The sequence below is a fragment of the Leucoraja erinacea genome, chromosome 5, assembly GCF_028641065.1.
Source record: "Leucoraja erinacea ecotype New England chromosome 5, Leri_hhj_1, whole genome shotgun sequence".
Taxonomy (NCBI): domain Eukaryota; kingdom Metazoa; phylum Chordata; class Chondrichthyes; order Rajiformes; family Rajidae; genus Leucoraja; species Leucoraja erinaceus.
The window spans coordinates 50,338,771-50,366,763 of NC_073381.1; the positions used below are offsets into that span (position 1 = coordinate 50,338,771).

The following is a 27,993-nucleotide window of genomic DNA, read 5'->3' on the forward strand; positions in this document are numbered from 1 at the left end:
GGGCGGGAAGAAGAAGAAAGGAAGAGGTGGAGACAGTGGGCTGAGGGAGAGCTGAGAAGGGGAGGAGAAAGTAAGGACTACCTGAAATAAGAGAAGTCAATGTTCATACCGCTGGGGAGCAAACTGCCCAAACGAAATACGAGTTGATGCTCCTCCAATTTATGGTGATCCTCACTCTGGCCATGGGGGAGGCCCAGGACGGAAAGGTCGGATTCGGAATTTGAAGGGGAGTAGAAGTGCTGAGCCACCGGGAGATCAGGTTGGTTAGTGTGAATTGAGCAGAGGTGTTGGGCGAAGCAATCGCCAAGCCTACACTTGTTCTCACCGATGTAGAGCAGCTGACATATAGAGCAGCAGATGCAATAAATGAGGTTGGAGGAGGTGCAGGTGAACCTCTGCTGCACCTGGAACGACTGCTTGGGTCCTTGAATTGAATTAAGGGGGGAGGTAAAGCGACAAGTGTAGCATTTCCTCCGGTTGCAAGGGAAAGTGTCCGGAGGGGGGGTTCGGGTGGGAAGGGACGAATTGACCAGGGAGTTATGGAGGGAGCGGTCTCTGCGGAAAGCAGACAGGAGGAGATGGGAAGATGTGGAAAGTGGTGGGATCCCGTTGGAGGTGGCGAAAATGTCGGAGGATTATTTGTTGTATTTGACAGATGGTAGGGTGGAAGGTGAGGACAAGGGGGACAATGCCCTTGTTGCGAGTGGGGGGGATGGGGAAGGAGAGCAGAGTAACAGGATATAGAAGAGACCCTGGTGAGAGCCTCACCTATAGTAGAAGAGGGGAACCCCCCGTTCCTTGAAAAATGAGGACATCTCCGATGCCCTGGCGTGGAACACCTCATCCTGGGTGCAGATGCTGCGTAGAGGGAGGAATTGGGAGTTTGGGATGGAGTCCTTACAGGAAGCAGGGTGGGAAGAAGTCTCGATAGCCGTGGGAGTCAGTGGGTTTATAGTGGATGTCAGTCAATGGTCTATCACCTGCGATGGAGATAGTGAGGTCAAGAAATGGTAGGGAAATGTCAGAAATGGTCCAGGTGTATTTGAGTGCCGGATGCAAGTTAGTGCTAAAATGGATGAAGTCAGTGAGTTGTGTGTGGGTGCAGAAGGTAGCACCAATGCAGTCGTACAAATCTAATGCAAAGTGCATTATGATTATCACCCTCACCCCAGTACCCCACATCTTTCTCACATAGATGGCCTCCTGCCATTTCTATAACTCCTGAAATTCTCCTAGGCCCTTGGCATCAGCAAACACCGATTTAATTCACCTGGTTGACCCCTCCTTGGAAATTATTGTCCATCACTCTTTCCTGCTTGTCCCAACATTTGTAATTGTGTGTATTTCTCCAGGGTACTTCTTTCCTTGCTTAAATCTCTTCAAATAGAGTTCTTCCCCTGATATTAGAATGAATCTGCCCTGATCAAAGGTGCATAATATCCTATGCGACTATAACATTGGTAACACTTCTCCCTTTATCTTTCTTAATTATTTTTTGACACCACTGAACCTATCTATAATATATCAACATCTGAAGGGTATCGACCTGAAACATCACCCATTCTTTCTCTCCAGAGATTCTGCCTGAGTTACTCTGGCTTTTTGTGAATATCTTACCACCTTCATCCTGTTGGGTATGATTGCATTCACTTATTATCTGTCTGCAATATTTATTTTTCTCACCCTAAAACGTCTGGAGACCCCTCAAGGACCTAATCTTGCTTATCTTCCTCTCAGTCATTAAACGCAACTCATCAGCAAATTCATGCAAAGGTTACTCAACTCCACACCAACACCGCTCCCTGCCCTTTGACCATTGCACTTTGTCTAGTTTGTCACTGTTTGTACAACATCAATATTGAATGTGCATAGATTTTGACTAAACATTTATTGCGGTGACTAAGACTGGTGAAAAAATTAGTTCCATGGCCCCCGATTCCATTCCTCTTCCTGGTAACAGTGCTGACATAACCGCTGCCTCTATTCACCTACTTTGAACCCACCATCTTAACCCTATAGTTGGACAATCCCAATAATTTCCTATTTCCCACCCATGAAACTGAGTTTGTACAAAAAACCTGTCTTCAAAGCTGCACCACCGAGTCCTGCATATCCCGTTGTTAAATAATCTACTGTCTCCTGGGACAGCAATGTTTCTTTTTTTTTTAATACCCATTGCTGACTTCAAACCCCTCCATTGTTTCATATAATCATAGAAATCAGTAAGTTATCTTCATGACTTCATAAATTCAGAATTATCATCAAATATATTTCAGATTTTTCTGCGAGAGGCAGTTATGAAGCAAGAAAACAGGCACATTCCGACCAAGATGCCCCAATTACACTAGTTCCACCTGCCCTTGTTTGGTCCATATCTCTCTAAACTTTTCCAATCATGTCCTTTAAATGCTGTTATAGTACCTGCCTAAACTACCTTCTCTTGCAGATTATTCCATATACCCAACACCTTAAATTATATTACTTACAGTTGAAATTTAAGAAAAACACATACCAGTAGTTATGGCGGAACAGACTGTGGTTGATTTCAGAGCACAGATTTTAACAGGTTCATCTGATTATGGTCAATCGATGACTTTTGCAATCTGCAAAATGCAAATAGTGTTTCCTAATCCATCAATCATGTAATAACCAATTTGCATTATGGAAACATGCCTTATAATTGAAATACCTGTATAAAGTCCTATAAACTGAGTTGTGTTCAAATCATTTGGACAATTTCCTATGGCCATGATACTCTTCCTCTAAATAAGGTTGGGGAAAAAGCAAAAAAAAACTAATTTTACAATCTGAAAAAGAGGCCATTGAGAGGCAATCTTTAAACGTAGTAAAGTGAAAACTCAACAGGTGGTGATAGATAGTATTTATTTTTGCACCCCAATTCATTGAATACTCTTTTGGTCTAATGTCAGAAACATTAATAAAGTTTAAAATAAAGAAGTTAGAGAAATTGTGAAACTATTCTGCAGAAAAATAACCATGTTACATATTAATTAATTTCACAAAATGTGATGTTGCTGCATGTAGGTCCTTTATTTATTGTCCCTCCTTAATCACCCAGTCGTAATTGTCCTTCATGGGGAGGTGCCATCTTGAACTGTGGTACTGCTTCTGTTGAAAGGTTGATAACGTAGGGATATATGTTTGTGAACAGTGGAACCAGTTGGACGACTAGGTTTGTGGGAAAGCAGAGGGAGGAGGAATGTAGGGGCGACCTGAAATTAGAGAAATTAATATTTATACCTCTGGGTTGTAAGCTGCCCAAGCAAAATATGATGTGCTGTTCCATACTGACTTCTGTCCTGGGTCTGCTTCAATGTCAGAGTGAGGTCACACGCAAATTGGAGGAACAGCACCTCATATTTTGCTTGGGCAGCTTACAACTCAGTGGTATGAATTTGATTTCTCTAATTTCACGTAGCCTCTGCAATCCCTCTCAGTCCCTCCCCCGCCCTAACCATCCTGCTGGTTCCACTATTCTAATCCATATATCCCTTTGTCATCACCTCTTTCACAGCCAACAATGGACAATTGTGGGCTCCATCGAAGATAGACACAAAAAGCTGGAGTAACTCAGCTGGTCAGACAGCATCTCTGGAGAAAAGGAACAGGTGATGTTTCAGTCCGAAGAAGGGTCTCGTCCCAAAACGCCACCTATTCCTTTTCCAGAGATGCTGTCGGACCTGCTGAGTTACTCCAGCATTTCGTGTCTATTTTCGGTTTAAACCTGCATCTACATTTTCTTCCTGCACATTGTGGGCTCTACCTTTCCTTGGTCATCGATGTGGACTCTGGTTTGTTCTGAACCTTTTCACACCTCTAGTTGCCCTCCCCCTGACTCTCAGTCTGAAGAAGGGTCTCGACCCGAGACGTCACCTATTCCTTTTCTTCAGAGATGCTGTCTGACTCTCTGAATTATTACAGCATTTTGTGTCTGTATAATGGGCAAGACTCTGTGCCTTAACCCTACCAATTTGTCTCAGGCTTTTATACACAACCACAAGATCACCCTTTAGCCTCCAGCACTCCAAGGAATAAAGTCCTAGCCTGCCCAAGCTCTCCCTACAGCTGAAACATGAGTGTCCTGGCAAAATTATCTCTTAAAAAATACTGTAAAAACTGAAAATGAACGTTTGCCTTTTAGAAACATGAAAAAATAGGTGGAGTAGGCCATTCGGCCCTTCGAGCCAGCACCACCATTCAATATGATCATGGCTGATCATCTAAAATCAGTACCCCGTTCCTGCTTTATCCCCATATCCCTTGATACCTTCAGCCCTAAGAGCTAAATCGAACTCTCTCTTAAAAACATCCAGTGAATTGGCCTCCACTGCCTTCTGTGACAAAGAATTCCATAGATTCACAACTCTCCAGCTGAAAAAGCCTTTTCTCATCTCAGTCCTAAATTGTCCATCCCTTTGACCCCCTGGTTCTAGACTCCCCCAACATTGGGAACATTTTTCCTTCATCTAGCCTGTCCAATCCTTTAAGAATTTTATGTTTCTACAAGTTCCCTTCTCATCCTTCTAAATTCCAGTGAATACAAGCCCAGTCGGCCCATTCTTTCATTATATGTCAGTCCCACCATCCCGGGAATTAACCTGGTGAACTAGCGCTGCATTCCCTCAATAGCAACAATGTCTTTCCTCAAATTAGGAGACCAAAATTGCACACTATAGGGTGATTTCACGAAAGGTCACTGGGCGTAGATCCGCCCCACGTGACCGAAAATCTCAACATGGGGAACATTTTACATCGGTACATGTTTGAATGGGGAAAACAGCACTGCCCACCCGTTTGGAAAACGGCCGAATTTTAGCTGTTTCTGTACTAGTTGGGGTCCCGTTCTCAGCCTTCTAAATTTTCCATAGTAAGGAATACAAAGGGAACTGAAGGTGGAAAAACCGGAAGTGAACAGCGACATTTGCCTTGGTGATTTTCAAAATATGGGAATTATCGCGTTTGTCGCTGAATTTCCAAAAGTAAGGCAACTTACTTTTGATGAAATTCAGCGGCAAATTAATTCCCTTTTGAACTTTAAATCTCCGCTGTTCACTTCCGCCTCCACCTTCAGTTCCCTCTTGTAATTACTTACTTTCTGTCTTTTCCTGAAAATTTAGGTCGAGACGGTCAAACTTGCACATTTCAGCTCAAATACGTTTTCCACGGGTGGGAAAGTGCGTGTTTTCCCATTCACTAACATGTAGCGATGTAATAACATGTACTCCAGTTGAGATTTTCGGTCACGTGGGTGCGGATCTACGCTCCAGTGACCTTTAGTGAAATCACACTATACTCCAGGTGCACGAGTGTTTAATCCCCGCCCGGGGTGTGGCCAGAGACGTCCGGACCGACGGGACACCGGCCCCCAGCCAGCGCAGAGAAATGTCAACCGCAGCTTACCTCCGACTTTCCCGCCGGGCCAACCGACAGCCCCATCCGACGACACCAGCGGCCCCAAGCCCACAGCCAACTCCAGCCCAACCCCGCTCCGCGATGGGCCACTACAGCGACAAGTGCCAGTTCGCCCACGGTCTGGCCGAGCTGCGCCCCCTCAGCCGCCACCCCAAGTACAAGCTGTACCTTGCACTCCACCGGCTTCTGCCCCTACAGTACCCGCTGTCACTTCATCCACAACCCCGAGGAGGAACGAGGGCCCTGGCCACGCCTGAGCCAGCCTGGACTCAGCCTCCTCCGGCCCAGCGCTCGACTGGGTCATGCTGCGGGCTGCCTTCAGCCCCGACCTGGAGTTGGAGCTGGCCTGGACTCTGGGCTTGGGGCTGGGCAAGGGATGGGGAGGAGGAGGTTGCTGCTGCCGCCAGGTCCATCACCAACAGCACCAGCAGCACCAGCGGGCGCCAGGCCTGCCCATGGCCGGCAGGAGCAGGTCCGCAGACTCTCTCCGACCAGGACGGCTCCAGCAGCAGCGGCTCCGAGTCGCCCGTCTTCGAGCAGGGCCAGCGGCTGCCCATCTTTAGCCGGATCTCGGTGTCGGACTGAGGGGAGGTGGAGGTGGAGGGCTGCCGGCCAACCCGGCAGGACAGGCAAAGCCGAGCTGGAGCCATTGGCTGCAGCGCCGGCTGCAAGTCCGGGACCGGCCCGGACACCTCCGGACAGGGACAGGGACGAGACACCGGGGAGGGGACGGGGACGGGGACGGCCCAGCAGCAACTCAAGAGCACCCGCAAGGAAGGAGAGCCGGGCCCGAACACGACCCTGAACGAAACGCAAGCCTGCACACAATGCAGCACCACCGTTGCCGAAACTATTTATTGCTAGTGACCTATGACCTCGGCATGCAGAGTCGGAATACCAAACTTGCTTATGGGCAACATGCCATTAGCTTTCTTCACTGCCTGATGTATCTGCATGCTTACTTTCAGTGACTGATACAAGCAAACCCAGGCTTCAGTGCGCCTGCCCTTTTTCTAATCCGACACCATTCAGATAATAATCTGCCTTCCCGTTCTTGCCACCAAAGTAGATAACCCCACATTTATCCATGTTTTAAATATATTTCAAAATATTAAAGCTATCAAAAATTACTTTTTATAGCCCATGTTGAAACATGCCTTTGATGCTTTCAATCTTGCAGCCACCTGAATTTTGTTATCTGAATATTTTTAACCCAATGAGTTGCCTCTCGTTTGAACTGGACAAATTTAGCAGGCGACTGGGTGCAAGATGACCAGTCTTCTCTGGACCGAGCGAGTTGAACCGAAAACCAAGCTGGTTGCGTGCAATCCGGCTGCCCCTCGTTGTATTTGTATAAGATTTGCAGATGACTCGGAGCAAGCAGATCTTGCAGTTGCCCCCTCTCTCTTCGCATCGAAAGAGTTGAACGGAAACCCAGGCAACTATCGTGCAATCCGCAGCTGTCACCCTCGTCCCTCCCCTCCCCACCCGGCGGCGGCTCGCTGGCCTGGTTCTTCCCCGCAGCTGAGATAGTGAGCAGCAAAGATCATAGACCTCCGCTCTATGATCCAAAGATAGTATCTTTGCTGAGCAGCTTCTCCGGGTTCAGCACCGCCCCCACTGCACACTCTGACCCTTACACCGGGCGGGGCCTTGCACACTTTACCTCTCACGCCTGTTTGCAAGCTGTGTTTTTCCCCTGGAGACAGCGATATGCCATTGTTTTGTCTGTCAGAGCATGCAATGTGAACTGTTAATTTCCTGTCTTCATATATTGTAGGTCGCCGCTCCCACGGTGTCTGAGCCCCGGGCTCTCCCAGTGCAATGAGCCCGCATTCCCTGCCAACCAAGTTCGTGCTGACTGCCTGCGCCGCCACTATAGCAGAAACAGGTGCTACATTTTTTATGTTTCATCGCCAAGGAACACAACTTTTCAGTTTGTAGCTTGATATGGTGTATTTTTATTGACAATCCAGCTTGTCGGATCAACTCATTGTAACAATTTCAATTTCCCTCTTTCTGCCCACACACCGTTCAACGGCGGAACGATTGGAGTCATACAGCATGGAACATGCCTTTCAGCCCAACTCATTAATGTTGACAAAGATGCCCAAGTTATGCTTGTCCCATTTGTTTCCATTTGACCTCTATCCCTCTAAAACGTGCCTCTCTGTACATGTTCAAGTATATTTTAAGTGTTACCTCCCTGCACCTCCTCTGGCAACTTATTCCATACACCCAACACCCTCTGGAGTGAAAAAGTTGCCCCTCAGATCTCTAATAAATCTTTCTCCTTAAACCAATGTCCTCGGCTTCTTGATTATCTCCTCCTGGAGTGCACATTGTGCATTCACCCTATCAATTGCTCTCATGATTTTATCCACCTCTTAGCCTCTTGCACGCCAATAAATAAAAAGTCCTAGTCTGCCCAACCTCTCCCTACAGGTAAGGCTCAAGATTTGTGGAGTATTTGGTTACGGTCAAAACAGTTACTAGATACATTCTGTGAGTAAGGGACAAACAAGTCAACCTGAACAAATGAAGGTCCAATCCTTTCCTATCAACGACGGATCAATTCCGGGATAACTGTCTAAGTACCTCCACTGTGAAAGAAAGCCAACATACATGTAGATTAGAAATTATGTCAACAAACTTATGACCTTTTTACTACATCTTGTAAGTTAAGCCAAATATGGAAAATTAAGAAATCTAAATTTTAAGAAAATACTTAAAACTAGTAGTCAGAAGAAGACAAAGGCAAACTTTAATTAAAACAAAAACCTGGACACTTATGAAAGATATCAGAGTATTAAAGAGAGCAGTGTTCGCCATTTGATAAATGCTCTTCTTGCGAATGAAACATAAACCAAAAGAATGGTTAGATCTCAAGCCGGGTGTTGAGCAGCCAGGTTGATAAATAGTGACCTTGATACATGATTCAGTTGTGAATTTGTCAATGCTCCTATAGTTAACATTGGGAGTGATATGCCAAATATTGAGGTCTATTAGATGCATGTCAAATGAAAACATTGCACATAAATATAAAGCAGACATCTGAATATTTGATGATATTCTTGTTAACTGTATAGATCCAGGGTTATGTTTCATAGAATTTTTAAACAAAATAACATTCAGTGACCCATACTTGACTGATTTGCAATGTACTTTTTTTTCTTAGTAACCTTTCCTCTCGATTTGACTAAAACAAGACTTCAAATTCAAGGGGAAGCGGGCAACCGATTCTATGAAACAGCGAAGCCTTACAGGGGAATGGTGAAGACAGCAATTGGAATAGTTAAAGAGGAGGGTGTGTTCAAGCTGTGGCAAGGTGTTACTCCTGCCATCTACAGACATATAGGTGATTGTCTTACTAGATTGAACACTTTTACTTTGTTGTGTTTTAATTATTAGGAAATAGACATTTTAATTCTGTTGTTCCTTACCTGTTCTTGTTTAAGTTTCTCTTTGATTATCCATAACTGTTAGAAATGTTGAGTTGCATGTTTGTTTTTTCACTTGTGCCATCATTTGCTACGCCATTGCGAAAAGGCCTAGGTTTCGCTCGGAAAATCAGATTTCCTGTGCAGATAGCAGCTATTTACTTTTATAATGCGTCCTATTATGTGGTCACGGAATGATTTTGTACATAAAACATTTTGACAAACAGTTTTTCACTGTACCTCGGTACACATGACAATAAACTAAACTGAACTGAACTAAAGAAATATTTTGATAAAATGTACATACCATGCCAAAAAGCAGATGTACTGTCAAGGACACCTTGCCAAGTATTAAAAGCAAAAAATATATGGTTCATATCCAGCTTTTGAATAAGAGATTCCAATGTCACCAGATTTCTGCCTGTTTCAGCTATGGTGTATAATCCAGTTACCAAATTAACGAAGCAGTGAAAATCGGGGTAACTAATTAGACATTGGCAATGGATTCACTGCTATTCCAATTTTACTAATCTCTCAAACATACTTGTGTTTATAAAGATATTTTGTCTGACTATTATTTCCTCCGAAAACTCTCCAACGTGGATTGCTCCTGCACTTAAATATGTTGATGGAAGGGTATAGAGGTTTTACTGTCTGTATCTATGAATATTAGTGATGTGGAAGAAACCTTTTACATAAACCAATATTTGGTAGGGTGTGGAGAGAAAGTGAAGCACACACATAATTACATTGATTATATTTCAAATAAGTACATACACTTCACCTTTGTAAAATTGAAAAACAACCTTCCTACAAAATACAAAAATTAAAACATATATTTTGTTTGAATTAGGTTGCAATGCAAATATACCATAACAAATCAGTTTGGATTAATTGGCTTAAATGCAAAATATTGGTTAGATGGTTTGTGCATCTGATGAGGAAAATAAGCTTATGTAAGATTAATTGTAAGGAATCTTTGAATGGTGTATTAAAATCTAATAATTGACATCAAAGTTATGGCAAGAAGATAAATTGCTTATATCCAGTACCATGAAGTATAGGATTTTAAAGAGACCGAGAGGTTCTCAGTTTAGTTGTCACGTGTATCGAGGTACAGTGAACAGCTATAGAGAAACGTGCCCTTCGCCCATCAAATCTGCACTGACCATCAAACACCTATTTTTACACTAATCTTATTTTATTCTCCATTGTAGCTTTCCCCCCACCTCCCATATTCTACCATAAACCTACACGCTATAGACAGTTTAAGGCAGGCTGTTAACCTACCAATGTGCACCTTTTGCAATGTAGGAGGAAACCCATGCAGCCACAGGGAGAATGTGCAAATTCTACATAGACAACACCAATGGTCAGGATTGAACACTGGGCCCCAGAGCTATGGCACAGGTGCTGATTACCGTGAAGCCATTGTGGATATAAATTCTCCCACAGTCAATCTCGATCCCAGCTATGATGAGGGTTGGTGCACGTGTCAGCTAGGCATCGGCATCTGTTAGGAGAAATAAGGGAAACAATGTCTGTGACTCATAATCCTTGGTTTGGGAATCAGCAGAGACTTATCAGCATGCTGTCCACCAAAATCTCAACTCCAAGAGTTCTGTTGTGAGACGCAAGAACTGAGTCTAGTGGATGGATATTTTTATTTTGTGTGCTCTTTGATAAACATATATGCAGAAAGCTTTAAAATAAATATTTTTTGTACTTCCTTTATGAACTTGATCTTTATTCTTGCTGATATCCTTTCATTTCCATGTTGCATACCAGTGTATTCCGGTGTACGGATGGTTGCATATGAACAGCTTCGTGATTCACTACTTAAAAGGAATGCTGATGGCTACTTCCCATTGTGGTAAATGTGAAGATTGTTATGACATTAAATTATAAGCCTGATTCAGTTCTATTTCTTAGTTGACTAAAATTCTTTATATGCATCCTTTATCATTTATGGCCCTAGTTTGAGATTTCAGGGGAAGCTCGATTAGATCAGCTTGAGCACATATGCAAGCAAACAAGTGTGAAAAGCTATATAAGATTATAAACAAAATAAGCAAAATCAATTAATATGAGATGTAATATATTTCAAAATAAATTATAATTTATTGCAGGTAGAGAATCTAATAGGCCTAAACTTTGCTGTGAAAATCGAGTGCCCTCCTGTAATTTATGCAGATAGAGTGTATTATCTTTGAGCAGAGTGGAGGTGGAGGGAAGATATGCAGTTACATTTGTTGTGTGAAGTTGTGGCATTTCTATTGATATCACAAAAGAAGCATTTTGTTGTCTAGCTCACAAGTAAAAAACATTGATCATTCTGAAGTTGCAATATTTACGTAGCAGGCAAAAACTCACATAGATGATCACGTTTCCGCCCAAGTACACTGTTTAAGATGTATTAAATCTCTGCAGTTAATCTCTGTTTAGCTAAAAGTTACATTACAAATACTCAGTCTCATTCCATTGGGAATGAATATTTAAACATTGAAAAAATATTTGGTTTAAAAAAAATTAAAAGGAACTTCTATGGTTTCTGTATTTTCACTCTACAAATCTGGGTTTTATTTCTTTGTGCGCTTAATTTGACTTCTCAACTGTGCAATTTCATAATTCTTCACTTTGATTGATTCTTTAATTGATTGTAGCTCTGTTCATTCAAGTTCCATATACCTTGTGTTCCTCACTGTTCTTATTAATTCTCATCAATAAAAATGTATTAAAGGTTGTTATGCACCATTAGATGCCTGCTGCAATAAAATCAGGCTAAAGCCTATTATTTATAACAGAGATTTCATTAGTTTAGCCCTTGGCTGTGACTCATTTAAGTCATTTCTGGCAATTAAGCCTGAAAGATAATTAACTGCAAATAAATAATTTCCTTTCAGGTAGGATTGTGAAATTTGACTCCATGTGACCTATCAAACTCTTAAACCTGGTCATTATGATATGACTGCTTGTTGTACCATGCCCTACCTAATTTGATTGTCACATTTCCACAAAATTGTGGCTAAACTTCAAAGGAACCAAACCCCTTGGGAAACCCAAGATTATAAATGGCAACATAAGTAATTTGTCTTTTTTTTAAACATCACACCTCTTGCAAACTGATTGCAGATTTAGCAGATCTTGTGAAGTATTGTATTTGTTTGGCAGGCATAAGGAAGTGTTACAGCAAGTGACTAGTCTTAAAAGAAAAGTACATTTGTTCACAAAAGTATTAGATGTACAAATGATCAGCTGAGACTGGCTGATGGTGTGTCACAGAGGACTATGGAACCTCTTAGCTAGTCCATTGCAGTGGAGTGCTTTATGCAATGGTGCTGCATGCATTTAAAGTCAAAACTGAAAGCGAGGTATTCCATCCTGAAGAGGTCAATTGATAGTCAATTGTTCTTTGAACTAATGAAATAGTAAAAGATTAAAACACCAAAATATCAATTATATGTTTTATTTGTGTCTACTTTGGCCAGGAAAGCTGTATTAGGAGGAATGTCGTCTGGTGCCCTTGGTCAATTTTTTGCAAGCCCAACAGATCTGGTGAAAGTTCAGATGCAAATGGAAGGGAGAAGAAGGCTGGAAGGAAAACCTCCAAGGTGAGACATATTGATAAATCATATAGACACATAAACCTGGAGTACCTCAGCAGGTTAGACAGTATCTCTGGAGAAAAAGAATAGGTGATGTCACCTTTTAGAGTCATAGAATGATACGGTGTGGAAACAGGCCCTTCGGCCCAACTTGCCCACACCAGCCAACAATGTCCCAGTTGCACTAGTCCCACATGCCTGCACTTGGTCCATATCCCTCCAAACCTGTCCTCTCCATGTACCTGTCTAACTGTTTGTTAAACAATGGGATAGTCCCCGCCTCAATTACCTCCTCTGGCAGCTTGTTCCATACACCCACCACCCTTTGTGTGATAAAGTTACCCCTCGGATTCCTATGAAATCTTTTCCCCTTCACCTTGTCCTCTGGTCCTCAATTCCCCTGCTCTGGGCAAGAGACTCTATGCATCTACCCGATCTATTCCTCTCATGATTTTGTATACCTCTATAAGATCACCCATCATCCTCCTGCGCTCCATGGAATAGAGACCTAGCCTACTCAACCTCTCCCTATAGCTCGCCCCCTGTAGTCCTGGCAACCTCCTCGTAAATCTTTTCTGAACCCATTTAAGCCTGACAATATTTTCTCCAGAGATGCTGTCTGACCCATTATTTCGTGACTGTCTTTGGTTTAAACCAGCATCTGCAGTTCCTTCCTACACACTTGATAAATCATATATTTGGTCAGTTCATGCAGGTATTCTTGAGCCTACCAAGCAATTCAGCTACATCATGGCTGACCAGTATCAACAATGTTTACCTTCCATGACCCCATATCTTTTGACATTTTTAAAAAATTCACCGATTTCAGTCTAGGAAACTCAATTATGCCCAGTGTCGACAAATGTCTCTACAATTGTTGGCATTGCGAATACTCTCTGCTTTTGTAGTCTCCTTGACGTCAGAAGATCTTAAGGTAATGCAAAAGACCCCATGTTGAAGTTCTTACTTGATACTTATTTTAAGTATCTTTAGATTTCAAGAATCATTTGAAAAAACAAGTCTGCTGGAGTGGAAAGTCAACAGAGGGACTGGGGTTGAGTTCCATAGAATAATGCAAACATTGAATTCACCACCACCAGCGGTGAATTCAACATATTCTATCTACAAAATGCTCCATGTCAACTTGCCATTACTTCTTTAACAACACCCATTGGTATATCTAAAGGGATGTAATGGATACATTGGAATACCTCCACCTGCAAGCATCCAGCAAGTCATGCATCAATCTGACTTGGAAACAAACAAGAATGCCTTCTTGGTGCTGATCTAGATTCAGAACCCTACAAACTGCTCACAGTAATACCTCCACCATAAGGGCTATAACAATTCATTAAGGATGCGCACTAAAAGAACATCAATGCCATTTGAATGAATAAGGAAAAGGAGAGGGTATTTAAGTAGACGTGGAGCTAAGATTTGGAGGCTTCAAGGCAAAGCAATTTGATGTACATGGTCATAAATGTTAATTTTTTTATTTTCTGCTGTTTGAATCCGATAGTAATATATAATCTTGTTTCTAGAATCCACGGAGTCTACCATGCTTTCGTCAAAATTTTGTCCGAGGGTGGAATCAGAGGATTATGGGCAGGTTGGATACCAAACGTGCAGAGAGCTGCCTTAGTCAGTCTGGGAGGTAATCTGAAATTGCATTTTATCCATAATATTAGATGTGTTAATAATATAATTACCACAAAGCCAAAGATTTCTTTCATAGTTGATGTCGATAGAGTTTGAAATGGTATAGATAGAATGGCTGGAATCCAGAAATCTAATTATGTTCATTTAAAAATGAGTTAAGCAAGTGATGATTAACACCAAGGCAAGAGATTACTTTAGGTTGATCATTTTGCACAAAATTTGCAGATGTTGATGCTTTGCAGATGTTATGTTTTAATGTAGACCTGTGTTTCCAAATTATGTAATGTTGTAAGCTACAGCATTATTTCTTACAGTATATTGTGTATAATTATAAAGAACAATCTGGTAAAGTACTTGGATTTTTTAATAGACAATAGGTGCAGGATTAGGCCATTCGGCCCTTCTAGCCAGCACCGCCATTCAATGTGATCATAGCTGATGATCCACAATCAGTACCCTGTTCATGTCTTCTCCCCGTATCAGCTGACTCCACTATCTTTAAGAGCTCTATCTAACTCTCTCTTGAAAACATCCAGAGAACCAGCCTCCACCACCTTCTGAGGCAGAGAATTCCACACTCACAACTCTCTTTGTGAAAAAGTTTTTTCTCATCTCCGTACTTAATGGCTTACCCTTATTCTTAAACTGTGGCCCCTGGTTCTGGATTCCCCCAACATCGGGAACATGTTTCCTGCCTCTAGCGTGTCCAAACCCTTAACAATCTTATATGTTTCAATAAGATTCCCTCTCATCCCTCTAAATTCCAGAGTCCAGCCACTCCACCATTCTATCAACATATGACAGTCCCGCCATCCTGGGAATTAATCCTACGCTGCACTCCCTCATTAGCAAGAATGTCCTTCCACAAATTTGGAGGCCAAAACTTCACACAATACTCCAGGTGTGGTCTCACTAGGGCTCTGTACAACTGCAGAAGGACCTATTTGCTCCTATACTCAACTCCTCTTGTTAAGCCAGTCCCACTTTCACAACCTAATTCGCGACCACTGACGACCTTAAACGACCTAAAAAAAAATCAAGGTCGCGGTAACCTACGACCTCCTACGACTATGTTGAAGGCCTCCCACGACTATGGAGAAGATCTCCTTCGACCATGTTGAAGACTGGCTTCGACCATGTACATTTTACTGCTGTTTGCAGTAGCTCTTTTGCTTCAGCAGCCTTTTAAGAAAGGCAGAAGGGGAAGAGCAAAGGTGAAGAGGAAGCACAAGAAGAGGTCTCATTGGGTGAATAGAGATGATGTGATGGGCTGTCCCAGTATACCAGATGACTGGAAGAGAGTGGTGCTGGAACTTTAAGCACACATGTGGGGCAGTGGATGGCAAGCATGCCATTCTTGTCCCTGCCCCTGTACCCCTCATTTCGTACAGGATGGCATTCTGCTGGAACCATTCCTCAAGGTCCCCTCCTGCTGCCTGGTAAAGGTGTAGGGCATAACCTTCCTCCAGCCCTCCCTCACCACCAATGGGGCATCTGCCTCTGATGCTGTGTCAGACACAGGAGAAAAGGCTGTTGTGTTGCCTTCAAATGAGGCAGTGAAGGATGGGGTGGTGGTGGGGACATATACTACCACCCTGGTCTCCTCCTCCAGAGGTCTCTCATGCAGGGCTACCTCCTCCTGCACTATCACCTGCTGTGGCATCACATCCTGCCACTCTCCTCTTGGGTGGGGAACACCTGCATGGCAGGTTTTTTTTTAGGGATGTGCCCTCTCCCTGCGCTGCTGCCTTTTTGGTGCCATCTCTAAAACACAAGTCTCCTCTCCAAAAAACACTCCAGCTACAAATGAACATGCCTTGGAGTGACAGAGGTGACGTTCTGCTGTCTGTCCGCGTTTTATTTTTTTCTGTCTGTGTTTTAATGTAGTTTTTGTTATTTTTTGTTGGGGGTGTGTGTGTGGGGGGGTGGGGTGGGAGGGGGGGGGGAAACTTTTTAAATCTCTCCCTGCACTGGAGACCCGACCTTTTCTCGTCGGGTTTCCGTTGTCGTTGGGGCCGCAACGAGGAGCGGCCTACAACAGGAAGAAGCCGGGGACTCTGGTGCTACAACTCACCGTCGCCGTCGCGGGGCTGGCCGAGTCCGGAGCGGGTGGAGCGGTGGAGGAGCGCTGCTGCTGCTGCTGCTGCTGCTGCTGCTGCGGCCCGACCGGAGAGTCGGAGGCTCCAACGACAGGTCTGTGGACGGCGGCACCGGGAGCCCGCGGCTCCCTGGAGGGAGACCGCTTTTCAGGGCTCTCGCAACGGCGACTTCCCCCGCCCGAGTTGCGGGGTCGAAGAGCTCCTGGAGCGGGGCCTGACACCACTGCCCCGCGCGGCTTGGAATGGCCGCGGGACTCTGCGAGCGCACGCCGGGGGCTCTAACACCAAGACCCGGTGTGCGACCTTGCACCACCCGGCGTGGCTTTAATAGCCGCGGGACAATCGCCATCGCCAGCCGGGGGCTTTGACTTTGACTCTGACATCGGGGGGGGGGGGGGGGGGGGGGGGGGGGGGGAGAGTGCAGTGGAGAGATAAGTTTATTTGGCCTTCCATCACAGCAATGTGATGGATGTTTATGTAAATTATGTTTATGTAAATTATGTTGTGTCTTGGGTCTATGTGTTTGTATGTATGGCAGCAGAAACGGCATTTCGTTTGGACCTCAAGGGGTCCAAATGACAATAAACGTATCTTATCTTATCTTATAACCTTTTTTTTCTACTGACCTTTTTTTCACCCCGGGGCTATTACGTTCGACTGCCTCCGACCACCTACGACTAGCATCACGACCTACCTACGACCTACTTTTAATCCCTTCATCTAGATCATTAATGTATATTGTAAATAGCTGTGGTCCCAGCACCAAGCCTTGCAGTACCTCACTCGTCACTGCCTGCCATTCTGAAAGGGACCCGTTAATCCCTATTCTTTGTTTCCTGTCTGCCAACCAGTTTTCTATCCATGTCAGCACCCTACCCCCAATACCATGTGCTCTAATTTTGCCCACTAATCTCCTATGTGGGACCTTTTCAAATGCTTTCTGAAAGTCCAGGTACACCACATCCACTGGCTCGCTCTTGTTCATTTTCCTAGTTACATCCTCAAAAAATTCCAGAAGATTAGTCAAGCATGATTTCCCTTTGGTAAATCCATGCTGACTCGGACCGATCTTGCTACTGCTATCCAAATGTGCAGCAATTTCATCTTTTATAATTGACTCCAGCATCTTCCCCACCACCGATGTCCGGCTAACTGGTCTATAATTCTCTCTCCTGTCATTCTTAAAAAGTGGGATAACATTAGCTCTCACTCTTCCAATCCACAGGAACTGATCCTGAATCTATAGAACATTGGAAAATGATCACCAATGCGTCCATGATTTCCAGTGCCACCTCCTTAAGTACCCTGGGATGCAGACCATCAGGCCCTGGGTATTTATCAGTCTTCAGTCCCGTCAGTCTACCCAACACCATTTCCTGCCTGATGTGCATTTCCTTCAGTTCCTCCATCACCCTAGATCCTCTGGCCACTGGTACATCAGGGAGATTGTTTGTGTCCCCCTTAGTGAAGACGGTTCCAAAGAACCTGTTCAACTGATCTGCCATTTCCTTGTTCCCCATAATACATTCATCTTTTTCAGTCTTCAATGGTCCAACTTTGGTCTTAACTATTTTTTCCTCTTCACATACCTAAAGAAGCTTTTACTATCCTCCTTTATATTCTTGGATAGCTTACCTTCGTACCTCATTTTTCCTCCCCATAATCGCTTTTTAGTTATCTTCAGTTGCTCTCTAAAAGTTACCCAATCCTCTGGCTTTCCGCTCATCTTTGCTATGTTATACTCCTTCTCGTTTATTTCTATACTGTTCCTGACTTCCCTTGTCAGACACGGTCGCTCCTTACTCCCCTTGGAATCTTTCTTCCTCTTTTGGAATAAACTGATCCTGCACCTTCTGTATGTAAATCAAAATGTCTTCAAGGTGAAGTAAAATTCACTTCACAGACACTCTGAGGCCAGTTTGCAAAATGAAGGCATTTTGTACAAGTTTAAATTTTTTATACTTTTCGTACAAATAAGATTGATTTTAACTTGACATGCTGCAGTGAGTGAAATAATGTTTTCCACAGTTTTCAGCTATATTGGTATATGATTCAAAATGTTAGAGGAAATACTTGATCCGATGGGAATTAAGTTGTCTAACTTTGCAAGAATTATGTTGCAATAATATGCAGTTATCAAATGTACACAATTCTTCAGTCAAATTACCTTTAGTTCACAGGAGCAGGACTAGGCCATTCAGCCCACGGAGTCTACTCTCCCATTCAACCAGGGCTGATCTTCCTTTACGTCACAACCCCATTCTCCTTCCTTCTCCCCATAACCTTTGACACGCTTACTAATCAAGAATCTGATATCTCAGCTTTACAAAAACAATAACTTGGCCTTCACAGCCACCTGTAGCAATGAATTCCACACATTCACCACCCTCCTACTAAAGAAGTTCCGCCTCATCTTCCTAAAGATATCTGCTTTTAGTCTGAGTGTGACCTCTCAGTCCTTGACCCTCCTACAAGAGGCAACATCCTCCCCACATCGACTCTATCTAGGTCTTTCACTATTTGATAGGTTTCAATGACGTTCCCCTTCATCCTCTAAACTCCAGTGAGTAGAGGCCCAGTGCAGTCAACCGCTCATCATACGATAACCCAATCATCCCTGGGATCATTCGCATAAACCTCCTCAGGACTCTCTCCAACGCCTGCCCATCCCTCCTCAGATATGGGGCCAAAAACTGCTCACAATTCGATTTTATGTCAATGTTTAGACCATCTGGGTTGAAGGGAACAACAAGGAACTACAGATGCTTATTTATAAAATAAAAAGAAAACTCAGCAGGATTCTTCTTCAGACTAATATGGTGGAGGAGGAAAGAAAGCTGAAAAAGGCGAGGGCAAGTGATAGGTAGATACAATTGAGGATTTGTTTTGATAGGCAGATGATTGGATGAAGGCCAGAGATAAGAAGACCAAAGATGTTTGAGAAGGCTAGATGTAAAAGTATTGCAAATATAGGCAGAAGGGGACAGGGAGAAGGGATAAATGGGGTGAGAGTCCAGGGGGGGGGGGGGGGGGGAGGGGGAGGGGGGGGGGGGGGAGGGGGAGGGGGGGGGAACAGGGAAGGGGCAGGGCGGGGGAGAGAGAAGGAGGGGATCGTTTTGTTACCAAAAATTGGTGAATTCAATGTTCATACCATTACTTACTCGTAAGCTACCTGAGTGGAATATGAGGTGCTGTTCCTCCAGTTTGCGTGTTGCCTCACTGTGGCAATGGAAGAGGCCCAGGACAGAAAAGTTAATATGGGAATCGGTGTTGAAATGGTTAACAAATGGGCGATCCAGTTGGCCTTAGTGTTCAGCAAAACAGTCGCTGAGTCTATTCTACTGGACATCTCGTTGATGTACAGTAGAAGAGGTTAGAGGTAAACCTCTATCTCATCTGGAAGAACTGCTGGGATCCCTGGATCGATGTGAGGGAGGAGGTATACCGTACATCTCCTGTGATTGCAGGGGAAATGTATATAAGGTGGGGGCGGTTTGAGTAGGAAGGGATGAGTTAACAAAAGAGTTGCAGAATGAGCGGTCTCTGTGGAAGGTGGAAGTGTGTTGGGATGACGGGTGGTGGGATCACATTGGAGGTGGCCTAAATGTCATAGACTGATATGTCGGATACAGAGTTGTGTTGGGACCTTCTCACCTGATGCAATTATATCAATTTGTTCTAGAATTTGTTCTAGTGTGCCTGAAAGTTATCTAAATTTTACTTACTTTAACTTGTACTTTGAAGAAAATGAAACGTTAATTGCTGGAAACTTTAATAAAATTATTATTTATGTTGGATCTCTGCAGTAAGGATATATTTCAAATAACATTATTTTTAATGTTGGAAAGCAATTGAATGTGGAAAGAAGTGGCAGGATCGGTTTTTTTTGTGAGCTAGAATTATCATAATAAAGAAATTATATGCAAAAGGTCCAATCCAGAACTTTAATAGGGATGATAATTTAGATTTGACAATTTATTTAAAAAAAAATTGAAATAGGCTTAAAGTATTGAACTGAGAGTTCTTTATAGTTTGAATCACTAAAGTTGTTCCTATCATTGAATCTTTATATTTAGCTAGCTACTATTAATTTTGTGAACAAAAGATAAATCACCAAAACTAATATATTGATGATAGACACAAAAAGCTGGAGTAACTCAGCAGGACAGGCAGCATCTCTGGAGAGAAGGAATGGGTGATGTTTTGGGTCGAGACCCTTTTTCAGACCGATATACTGATGAATTTGAAGTAAATTCCTTCAGGTTCTTCCAAGGAATTTTGGTGTCATTGTCATGAACCGATACACTACAGAAATGGCTCTTTGGCCTAACTTGTCAATGCCGACCAAGTTGCCTATCCAAACTAGTAACACTTGCCTGCGCCTGACCCAATAGCCTTCCATACTTTTCTTATCCATGTACGTTCTAAGTGTGTGCTAAATGTAATTGTATCCACCTCTTCCACTTCCCATGGCAGAACATTTCAATAATGCATCACTCTGTGTGAAAAAGTTGCCTATCAGGTCCTTTTCAAATCTTTCCCCAATCACCTTAAACTCTATACCCTCCAGCTTTAGACCCCCCCCCCGGGAAATAGACTGGCTATTCATCTTATCTATGCCACTAATGATTTTATAAGCAGCAAAAGGTCACCCCTCATCCTCTATCCATCTTAATAAATTCCCTTCATGATATCCAACACCACCACCTCCTTGATCTCAATATGTCTTGATTATGAGTATACACAGCACTGATCAAACTGTCATTTAATTTTGCTATTCTATTTTAATGGGGCTTTGTTTTTTAGATTTAACTACCTACGACATGGTCAAACACTTCTTACTACGAAACACAACTCTGAAGGATAGCAGCTTATGCCATGGTTTATCAAGGTACCTGTACTGGCTCTTTATCTAATTAACCACTTTTATAGAGTTACGTAAGTACACTAAAAGTTCACTATTCCGCTATCCCATTTGTTGGAAATGCCCATAGTTTTGCATCTGACTGACAAAATCCAAATTTCTGCACACCCCTTGACTCACTAGGGCCCTGTGCTCCTTAAATTTACTGGGATAATTGGAAAGTGTGAGATTACAGTCAGATCAGCTGTGGCTCGATTAAACGGTTAAGAAACCTCGGGTCAGAAATGTCCCAATCTTCTCCTTATTTGTAGGTATGCTGACAGTCTTCCCCTGTTTCCAAAATTATTCCATCATTTTATTCACCTTTATACAATGTACAGCTAGAAACTTGGGTTGCTATACAGGATTGTGGATCAAGATGGGTTGAAGTACTGTTTCCTTGATATTCTCAAAATATGTCTAAAGTAGGCAATTTTTTCATAACAACCCATTTGATTATAAATTATATTGCAAATTTGGTTCAGTCCTGATTCTTTCAATTATTGTCGCAAATGCTGGTAATTGTCGGTACATGTCTCTCATGTTAAATTATCTGATGCCATATCTCTTCCTGCGCTAAATTTTAAAGAAATATAAAGCTAATTCATTGAAAGATAAAACATGGAAACAGCCCACCAAGTCCATGCCGACCATTGATCACCCATTCACACCAGTTCTGTGTTACCCCACTTTTGTATCCACTCCCTGCACAGAAGGGGCAACTTCGCAGGGGCCAATTAACCTACAAACCTGAATGCCTTTGGGATGTAGGAAGAAACCAGAGCACCTGGATGTAACTCGCGCAGTCATGGGGAATGTGCAAACTCCATACAGTGAGATGGCAGCACTGTCAGCTGTGCCACCATGCTGCCCAAATGGAAAATGGCACAATGTGATGGTCCTCCTTAGATTATTTTTTTCAGTTTTTGTTTGCTATTAAAATATGTGGTAAATTTGCTAATGAAAACCTCTACTCAGCATTTGTGCAGGACTAGTTGCTGCTACCATGGGAACCCCTGCAGATGTCATTAAAACCAGAATCATGAATCAGACAAGAGATAAACAAGGAAGGTTAGTGTGATAAAATGAACTTCTGTTCAGATGCAAATACATTTCTATTGTAGACGGGTGGTGCTTGTCTGTGGAAGAGAATCTTTAAAGATCAGATAATGTTAGAAACCACAAATTTTGCTGATGATTTATGTGCTTGCCATAAAGTTTGGAAATGAGATCATGGATATATAATTATAGTACTATTGTTTAGTTTTCATTCTGTAGCCATGTAGAAAGCCAGTTTTCACAAAACTCAGAGATTTATGTTCAGCTCCTGCCAAAGTACATAAATGCATAGATACATAGACAATAGGTGCAGGAGTAGGCCATTCGTCCCTTCGAGCCAGCATTCAATGTGATCATGGCTGATCATCCACAATCAGTACCCCATTCCTGCCTTCTCCTCATACCCACTGATTCACCTAGCCATAAGAGCTCTATCTAACTATTTTTTTAATATATCCAGTGAATCGGCCTCCACTGCCTTCTGAGGCAGAGAATTCCACAAATTCACAACTCTCTGTGTGAAAAGTTTCTCCTCATCTCAGTTCTAATGGCCTACCCCTTATTCTTAAACTGTGGCCCCTGGTTCTGGACTCCCCCAACGTCAGGAACATGTTTCCTGTATCTAGCGTGTACAGTCCCTTCATAATTGTATATGTTTCTGTAAGATCCCCTCTCATCTTTCTAAATTCCAATGAATACAAGCCCAGTCGCTGCACTCTTTCATCATATGACAGCCCCGGCATTCCGGGAATTAACCTCGTGAACCTACGCTGTACTCCCTTAATAGCAAGAATGTCCTTCCTCAAATTAGGAGACCAGAACTGCACACAATACTGCAGGTGTGGTCTCACCAGGGCCCTGTATGACTGCAGAAGGACCTATTTTTTCCTAAACTCAACTCTTCTTGTTATGAAGGTCAACATGCCATTAGCTTTCTTAACTGCCTGTTGTACCTGCATGCTTACTTTCAGTTACTGATGTACAAGGACACCTAGGTCTCCTTGTACTTCCCCTTTTCCAAACCTGACACCATTCAGATAATAATCTGCATTCCCGTTCATGCCACCAACTAGCCTCACATTTTTCCACATTATACTGCATCTGCCATACATATGTCCACTCACCCAACCTGTCCAAGTCACCCTGCATCCTCATAGCATCCTCTTCACAGTTCACACTGCAAATTGTGAACACTTGTGTCATCTGCAAATTTGCTAATGTTATTTTTAATTCCTTCATGTAAATCATTAATATGTATTGTAAATAGCTGCGGTCCCAGCACCGAGCCGTGCGGCACCCAGCTAGTCACTGCCTCCCATTCTGAAAGGGACCCGTTAATCCCTACTCTTTGTTTCCTGTCTGCTAACCAATTTTCTATCCATATCAACACCCTACCCCCAATACCATGTGCTCTCATTTTGCCTACAATCTCCAATGTGGGACCTTATCAAAGGCTTTCTGAAAGTCCAGGTACACTACATCCACTGGCTCTCCCTTGTCCATTTTACTTGTTACATCCTCAAAAAAATTGTCAAGCATGATTTCCCCTTCGTAAATCTATGGTGACTTGGACTGATCCTGTTACTGCTATCCAAATGCGCCGCCATTACATCTTTGATAATCGACTCCAGCATCTTCCCCACCACTGATGTCAGGCTAACTGGTCTATAATTCCCTGCTTTCTTTCTCTCTCCCTCCTTTCTTGAAAAGTGGGATAACATTAGCTACCCTCCAATCCACAGGAACTGATCCAGAATCTATAGAACATTGGAAAGTGATCACCAATGCATCCACGATTTCTAGAGCCACCTCCTTGAGTACCCTGGAATGCAGACCATCAGGTGCTGGGGATTTATCAGCCTTCAGTCCCATCAGTCTACCCAACACCATTTCCTGACTAATGTGAATTTCCTTCAGTTCCTCCATCACCCTTGGTCCTCTGTCCCCTAGTACATCTGGGAGATTGTTTGTGTCTTCCCTAGTTAAGACAGAACCAAAGTACCTGTTCAACTCGTCTGCCATTTCCTTGTTCTCCAAAATAAATTCACCTGTTTCTATCTTCATGCTTTGGCTTCTTCCTGCTCCTTTTCGGACACATACGATTCATTTATTTATAAATATTGTTTATGACACTTTATAAATATTCTTGTTTTGTTTTTGTTGTTTTGTATGCTGTTTCATACTTGCTTTTTATTTTTTGTTCGAAATAAAGAATTGAATAAATAAATGAATAAAATAAAGCGGCCCACATTTGTCTTAACTATATTTTTCCTCTTCACATACCTAAAGAAACTTTTACGATCCTCCTTTTTTTCCACGAGTAGTTCTACTCAATAACCAAAAATCTGTAGCCTCCTTTTGCTCTGGTATTTTATGTAATTCACATGTTTAACCGATAATGTTTTATTATTAATGTTCAATGTTTGATGTGTCATTTCTCACTGTCACTGTATGTCATGTTGTCACTTGCGGGCAAAGCACCAAGGCAATTTCCTTGTATGTGACTACTTGGCCAATAAACTTATTTATTCATTCATTCATTATATTCTTGGCTACCTTACCTTCGTACTTCATCTTTTCTCCCAGTATTGCCTTTTTAGTTACCTTCTGTTGATCTTTAAAAGTTTCCCAATCCTCTGGGTTCCCACTCATCTTTGCTATGCAATATGCCTTCTCTTTTATTTTTATACTGTCCTTGACTTTCCTTGTCAGCCATGGTCGCCTCTTACTCCCCTTAGAATCTTTATTCCTTTTTGGAATTAAATAATCCTGCATCTTCTGGATTATTCCCAGAAATACCTGCCATTGCTGTTGCACCGTCATCCCTGCTTGGGTCCCTTTCCAGCCATCTATGGCCAGCTTCTCCCTCATACCTCCATAGTCCCCTTTGTTCAACTGCAATACTGATACTTCCGATTTTAACTTCCTCTCAAATTGCAGATTAGAAACATCGTATTATGGTCACTACCTTCTAATGGTTCCTTTACCTCGAGTTCCCTTATCAAATCCGGTTCATTACACAACACTAAATCCAGAATTGCCATCTCCCTGGTAGGCTCCAGTACAAGCTGCTCAAAGAATTAATCTCGAAGGAACTCTACAAACTCCCTTTCTTGGGGTCCAGTACCAACCTGATTTTCCCAGTCTATCTGCATTTTGAAATCTCCCATAACCAACGTTGCATTAGCTTTGTTACATGGCAATTTTAACTCCTGATGCAACTTGCACCCTATATCCAGGATACTGTTTAGGGGGCTGTAGATAACTCCCATTAGAGTCTTTTTATCCTTACAATTTCTCAGTTCCATCCATAATGACTCTACATCTTCTGATTCTATTTCACCCTACGCATGGGAGTGAATTTCATTCCTTACCAACAGAGCCACCCCACCCACTCTGCCCACCTGTCTTTTTCGATAGGATGTTTACCTCTGAATATTCAGTTCCCAGTTCTGATCCTCTTGCAGCCATGTCTCTGTAATTCTCATAACATCATACTTACTCATTTCTAACTGAGCCTCAAGCTCATCCACTTTATTTCTTATACTTCACACATTCATATATAACACTTTTAATTTGGCATTCACCTCCCCTCTCACACGGGTTCCTATTTCACCTGACCTTACTCTCTTATCCCAATTTTGTTAGCCCTTGCTGTCTCCTCCCCTTCCTCAGCCCTCGGGCTGTCTCCTCCCATCCCTCAGCCCTCGGGCTCCTCCTTCTCCTTTTTCCTTTCTTCTCCACGCCACCCCCCATCAGTCTGAAGAAAGGTTTTGGCCCGAAACGTTGCCTATTTCCTTCGCTCCATAGATGCTGCTGCACCCGCTGTGTTTCTCCAGCATTTTTGTGTACCTGCTGCAGATGTAGTTGTCAGAAGCACCAGCGGTGTCCCTGACTTCCCACATCCTGCAGGAAACATACTGTGCCAACTTGCCTGTCATTTCTTCAGTAGACAAAAAGTCACAAATTTTGAATCGTGTAGCCTCAGCTTCATTGCTGAACACACTTTACTCGCCAAGGCACTTCACCTCAACAAGGCCACTCACCTTAGAGCAAGCCCTACTTTTATTTGCTTTTTTACTTTATTTTATTTTACGTTTATATTTAATTAACTAATTAGCTAATTTACAAATTTAGCAACCGGTTTTTAAATGACCCGCTCTTGGAAAACTCCCCAAGGCTTTAACTTCTGCACTTCTAAATTCTGTCTCTGCCATCTGCCCATTTTTTTCCCTTGTATCTTTTCTCCTATCATCCAACAGCGTAGGTCTGAAGTAGGGTCTCGACCCGAAACGTCACCCATTCCTTCTCTCCAGAGATGCTGCCTGTCCCGCTGAGTTACTCCAGCATTTTGTGTGATCAGCCTGTTTCTAAACACCCCCTCCCCCTCTTGGCTCATCTGTCCATCATTCCTCCCACCCCTCCTTTACCAGGTTACCACACCATCTTCAGCTTGTCTCTTCTTTCCCTCTACCATGCCTCGCTGTTCCCTCTTCCCTCACCTGGTTCTATTTATCATCTACCAGCCATTGTAACACCCTTCAACATCCTTTTAGAATGGCTATCGTCCATTTATACTCTCAGTTCTAATGCAAGGTCTTAACCCAAAATGTCAACCATCCCTTTATCTTCAAAGATGCTGCTTGGTGCGCTGAATTTTTCCGACAGTTTGCTTTTTGCTCTAGATTCCAACATCTGCAGCTACTTGTGTCTCCTTGGAAAATAAATTCCTGTAAAGTTCATAAAATTAAAATGAAAGTGCCTGTTTTCCTTTATAACTTAACTGTATATTTGTGCAACCACAAAGGTGGAAAAGAACAACAGTTTTCTATCATGGCATAGAATCTCTAAATGTTTATTTGGTGTTTAGTAATTTAGCCTTTTTTTGTATGGCCAAATAAATTTTTTACGATTGACATGCAAATTGTTTATACGGTCCCTTTTAAATGCATCTATACTTGCTACACCAAAGAAAATGTATTGTGCTGTAGAAATATACTCTTTTTAAAAGTAATTTGATTTTCCTTTGTGAATTGACTCCCAGAAATCTTCACTGCACTTATTTCTTCTGATTTTTATTTTGTTATTAGGGGTTTACTATACATATCCACGTATGATTGCTTGAAGCAGACAATAAAGAGAGAGGGATTATTGTCAATGTACAAAGGGTTTCTCCCAACTTGGGCAAGAATGGTAAATATTCAAATGTTGATGTAAAATCTAAAAACTCTCTTAGAAAAGAATTGTGTGGGAAGTATATTATTCAATTGATTTGGTTTTAATTTCTATTTCAGGCACCTTGGTCCATGACATTTTGGCTCACGTTTGAACAAATCAGAAAATTAACAGGCATCAATTCATTTTGACATTTATTCAAATCTAATATAACTTCCGTGAAGATACAAGAGACTGCAGATGCTGGAATCTTGAGCAAACCCCAAAGTGCTGGAGGAACTTGGCGAGTCAGGCAGCATCCGTGGTGAGGATGGACAGATAACATTTTGAGTCGGGACCCTTCTTCAGACTGCCTGACCCTCCAGCACTTAGTCTTTTGTTCATAACTTCTGTGAACAACTTGTTCATAACTTCTCTTTGTAAACATGATATTGGAGCGGAGGCAGAAAATAGTAAATAAAGTTGAAACTCTTTCACATGCGCTTGTTATGCATATGGAAATATTGCAGTTAGTTCTAACCTTAACCCCATACAACAGAGAATTCTGGAAGTATCCATCAGGTGTGTAAAGTTTATCAATTCTTTAAGTTCACTCATTGTAGTTTAGCTTTGGATATTTT

At 42.6% G+C, this 27,993-nt stretch overlaps 1 protein-coding gene across 3 annotated transcripts; it reads left to right on the top strand.

Moving 5' to 3' along the window:
* Positions 1 to 6,930: 6,930 nt before the first annotated feature.
* On the top strand, positions 6,931 to 27,866 carry slc25a27 (solute carrier family 25 member 27). 3 transcript variants are annotated; one of them, XM_055635569.1, is made up of 10 exons: positions 6,931 to 6,965; positions 7,214 to 7,324; positions 8,612 to 8,791; positions 10,662 to 10,746; positions 12,362 to 12,484; positions 14,020 to 14,132; positions 21,043 to 21,127; positions 22,118 to 22,210; positions 27,289 to 27,391; positions 27,493 to 27,779. In XM_055635569.1, the coding sequence occupies exons 2-10, from the start codon at positions 7,258 to 7,260 to the stop codon at positions 27,562 to 27,564; spliced, it is 921 nt and encodes a 306-aa protein (XP_055491544.1). In that variant the 5' UTR covers positions 6,931 to 6,965; positions 7,214 to 7,257; the 3' UTR covers positions 27,565 to 27,779. The 3 variants fall into 3 exon arrangements, with proteins under 3 accessions (XP_055491544.1, XP_055491543.1, XP_055491542.1); XM_055635568.1 differs by lacking the exon at positions 6,931 to 6,965 and having other exon boundaries at positions 6,974 to 7,324; positions 27,493 to 27,589; positions 27,732 to 27,866; XM_055635567.1 differs by lacking the exon at positions 6,931 to 6,965 and having other exon boundaries at positions 6,974 to 7,324.
* The last annotated feature ends 127 nt before the right edge of the window (positions 27,867 to 27,993 follow it).

Coding starts and splice junctions, on each gene's coding strand:
- slc25a27 (XM_055635569.1), top strand. CDS start 7,258: ATGAGCCCGCATTCCCTGCCAACCAAGTTCGTGCTGACTGCCTGCGCC. Junction 8,792..10,661: donor TGCCATCTACAGACATATAG/GTGATTGTCTTA, acceptor GTTGCATACCAG/TGTATTCCGGTGTACGGATG. Junction 10,747..12,361: donor GATGGCTACTTCCCATTGTG/GTAAATGTGAAG, acceptor TACTTTGGCCAG/GAAAGCTGTATTAGGAGGAA.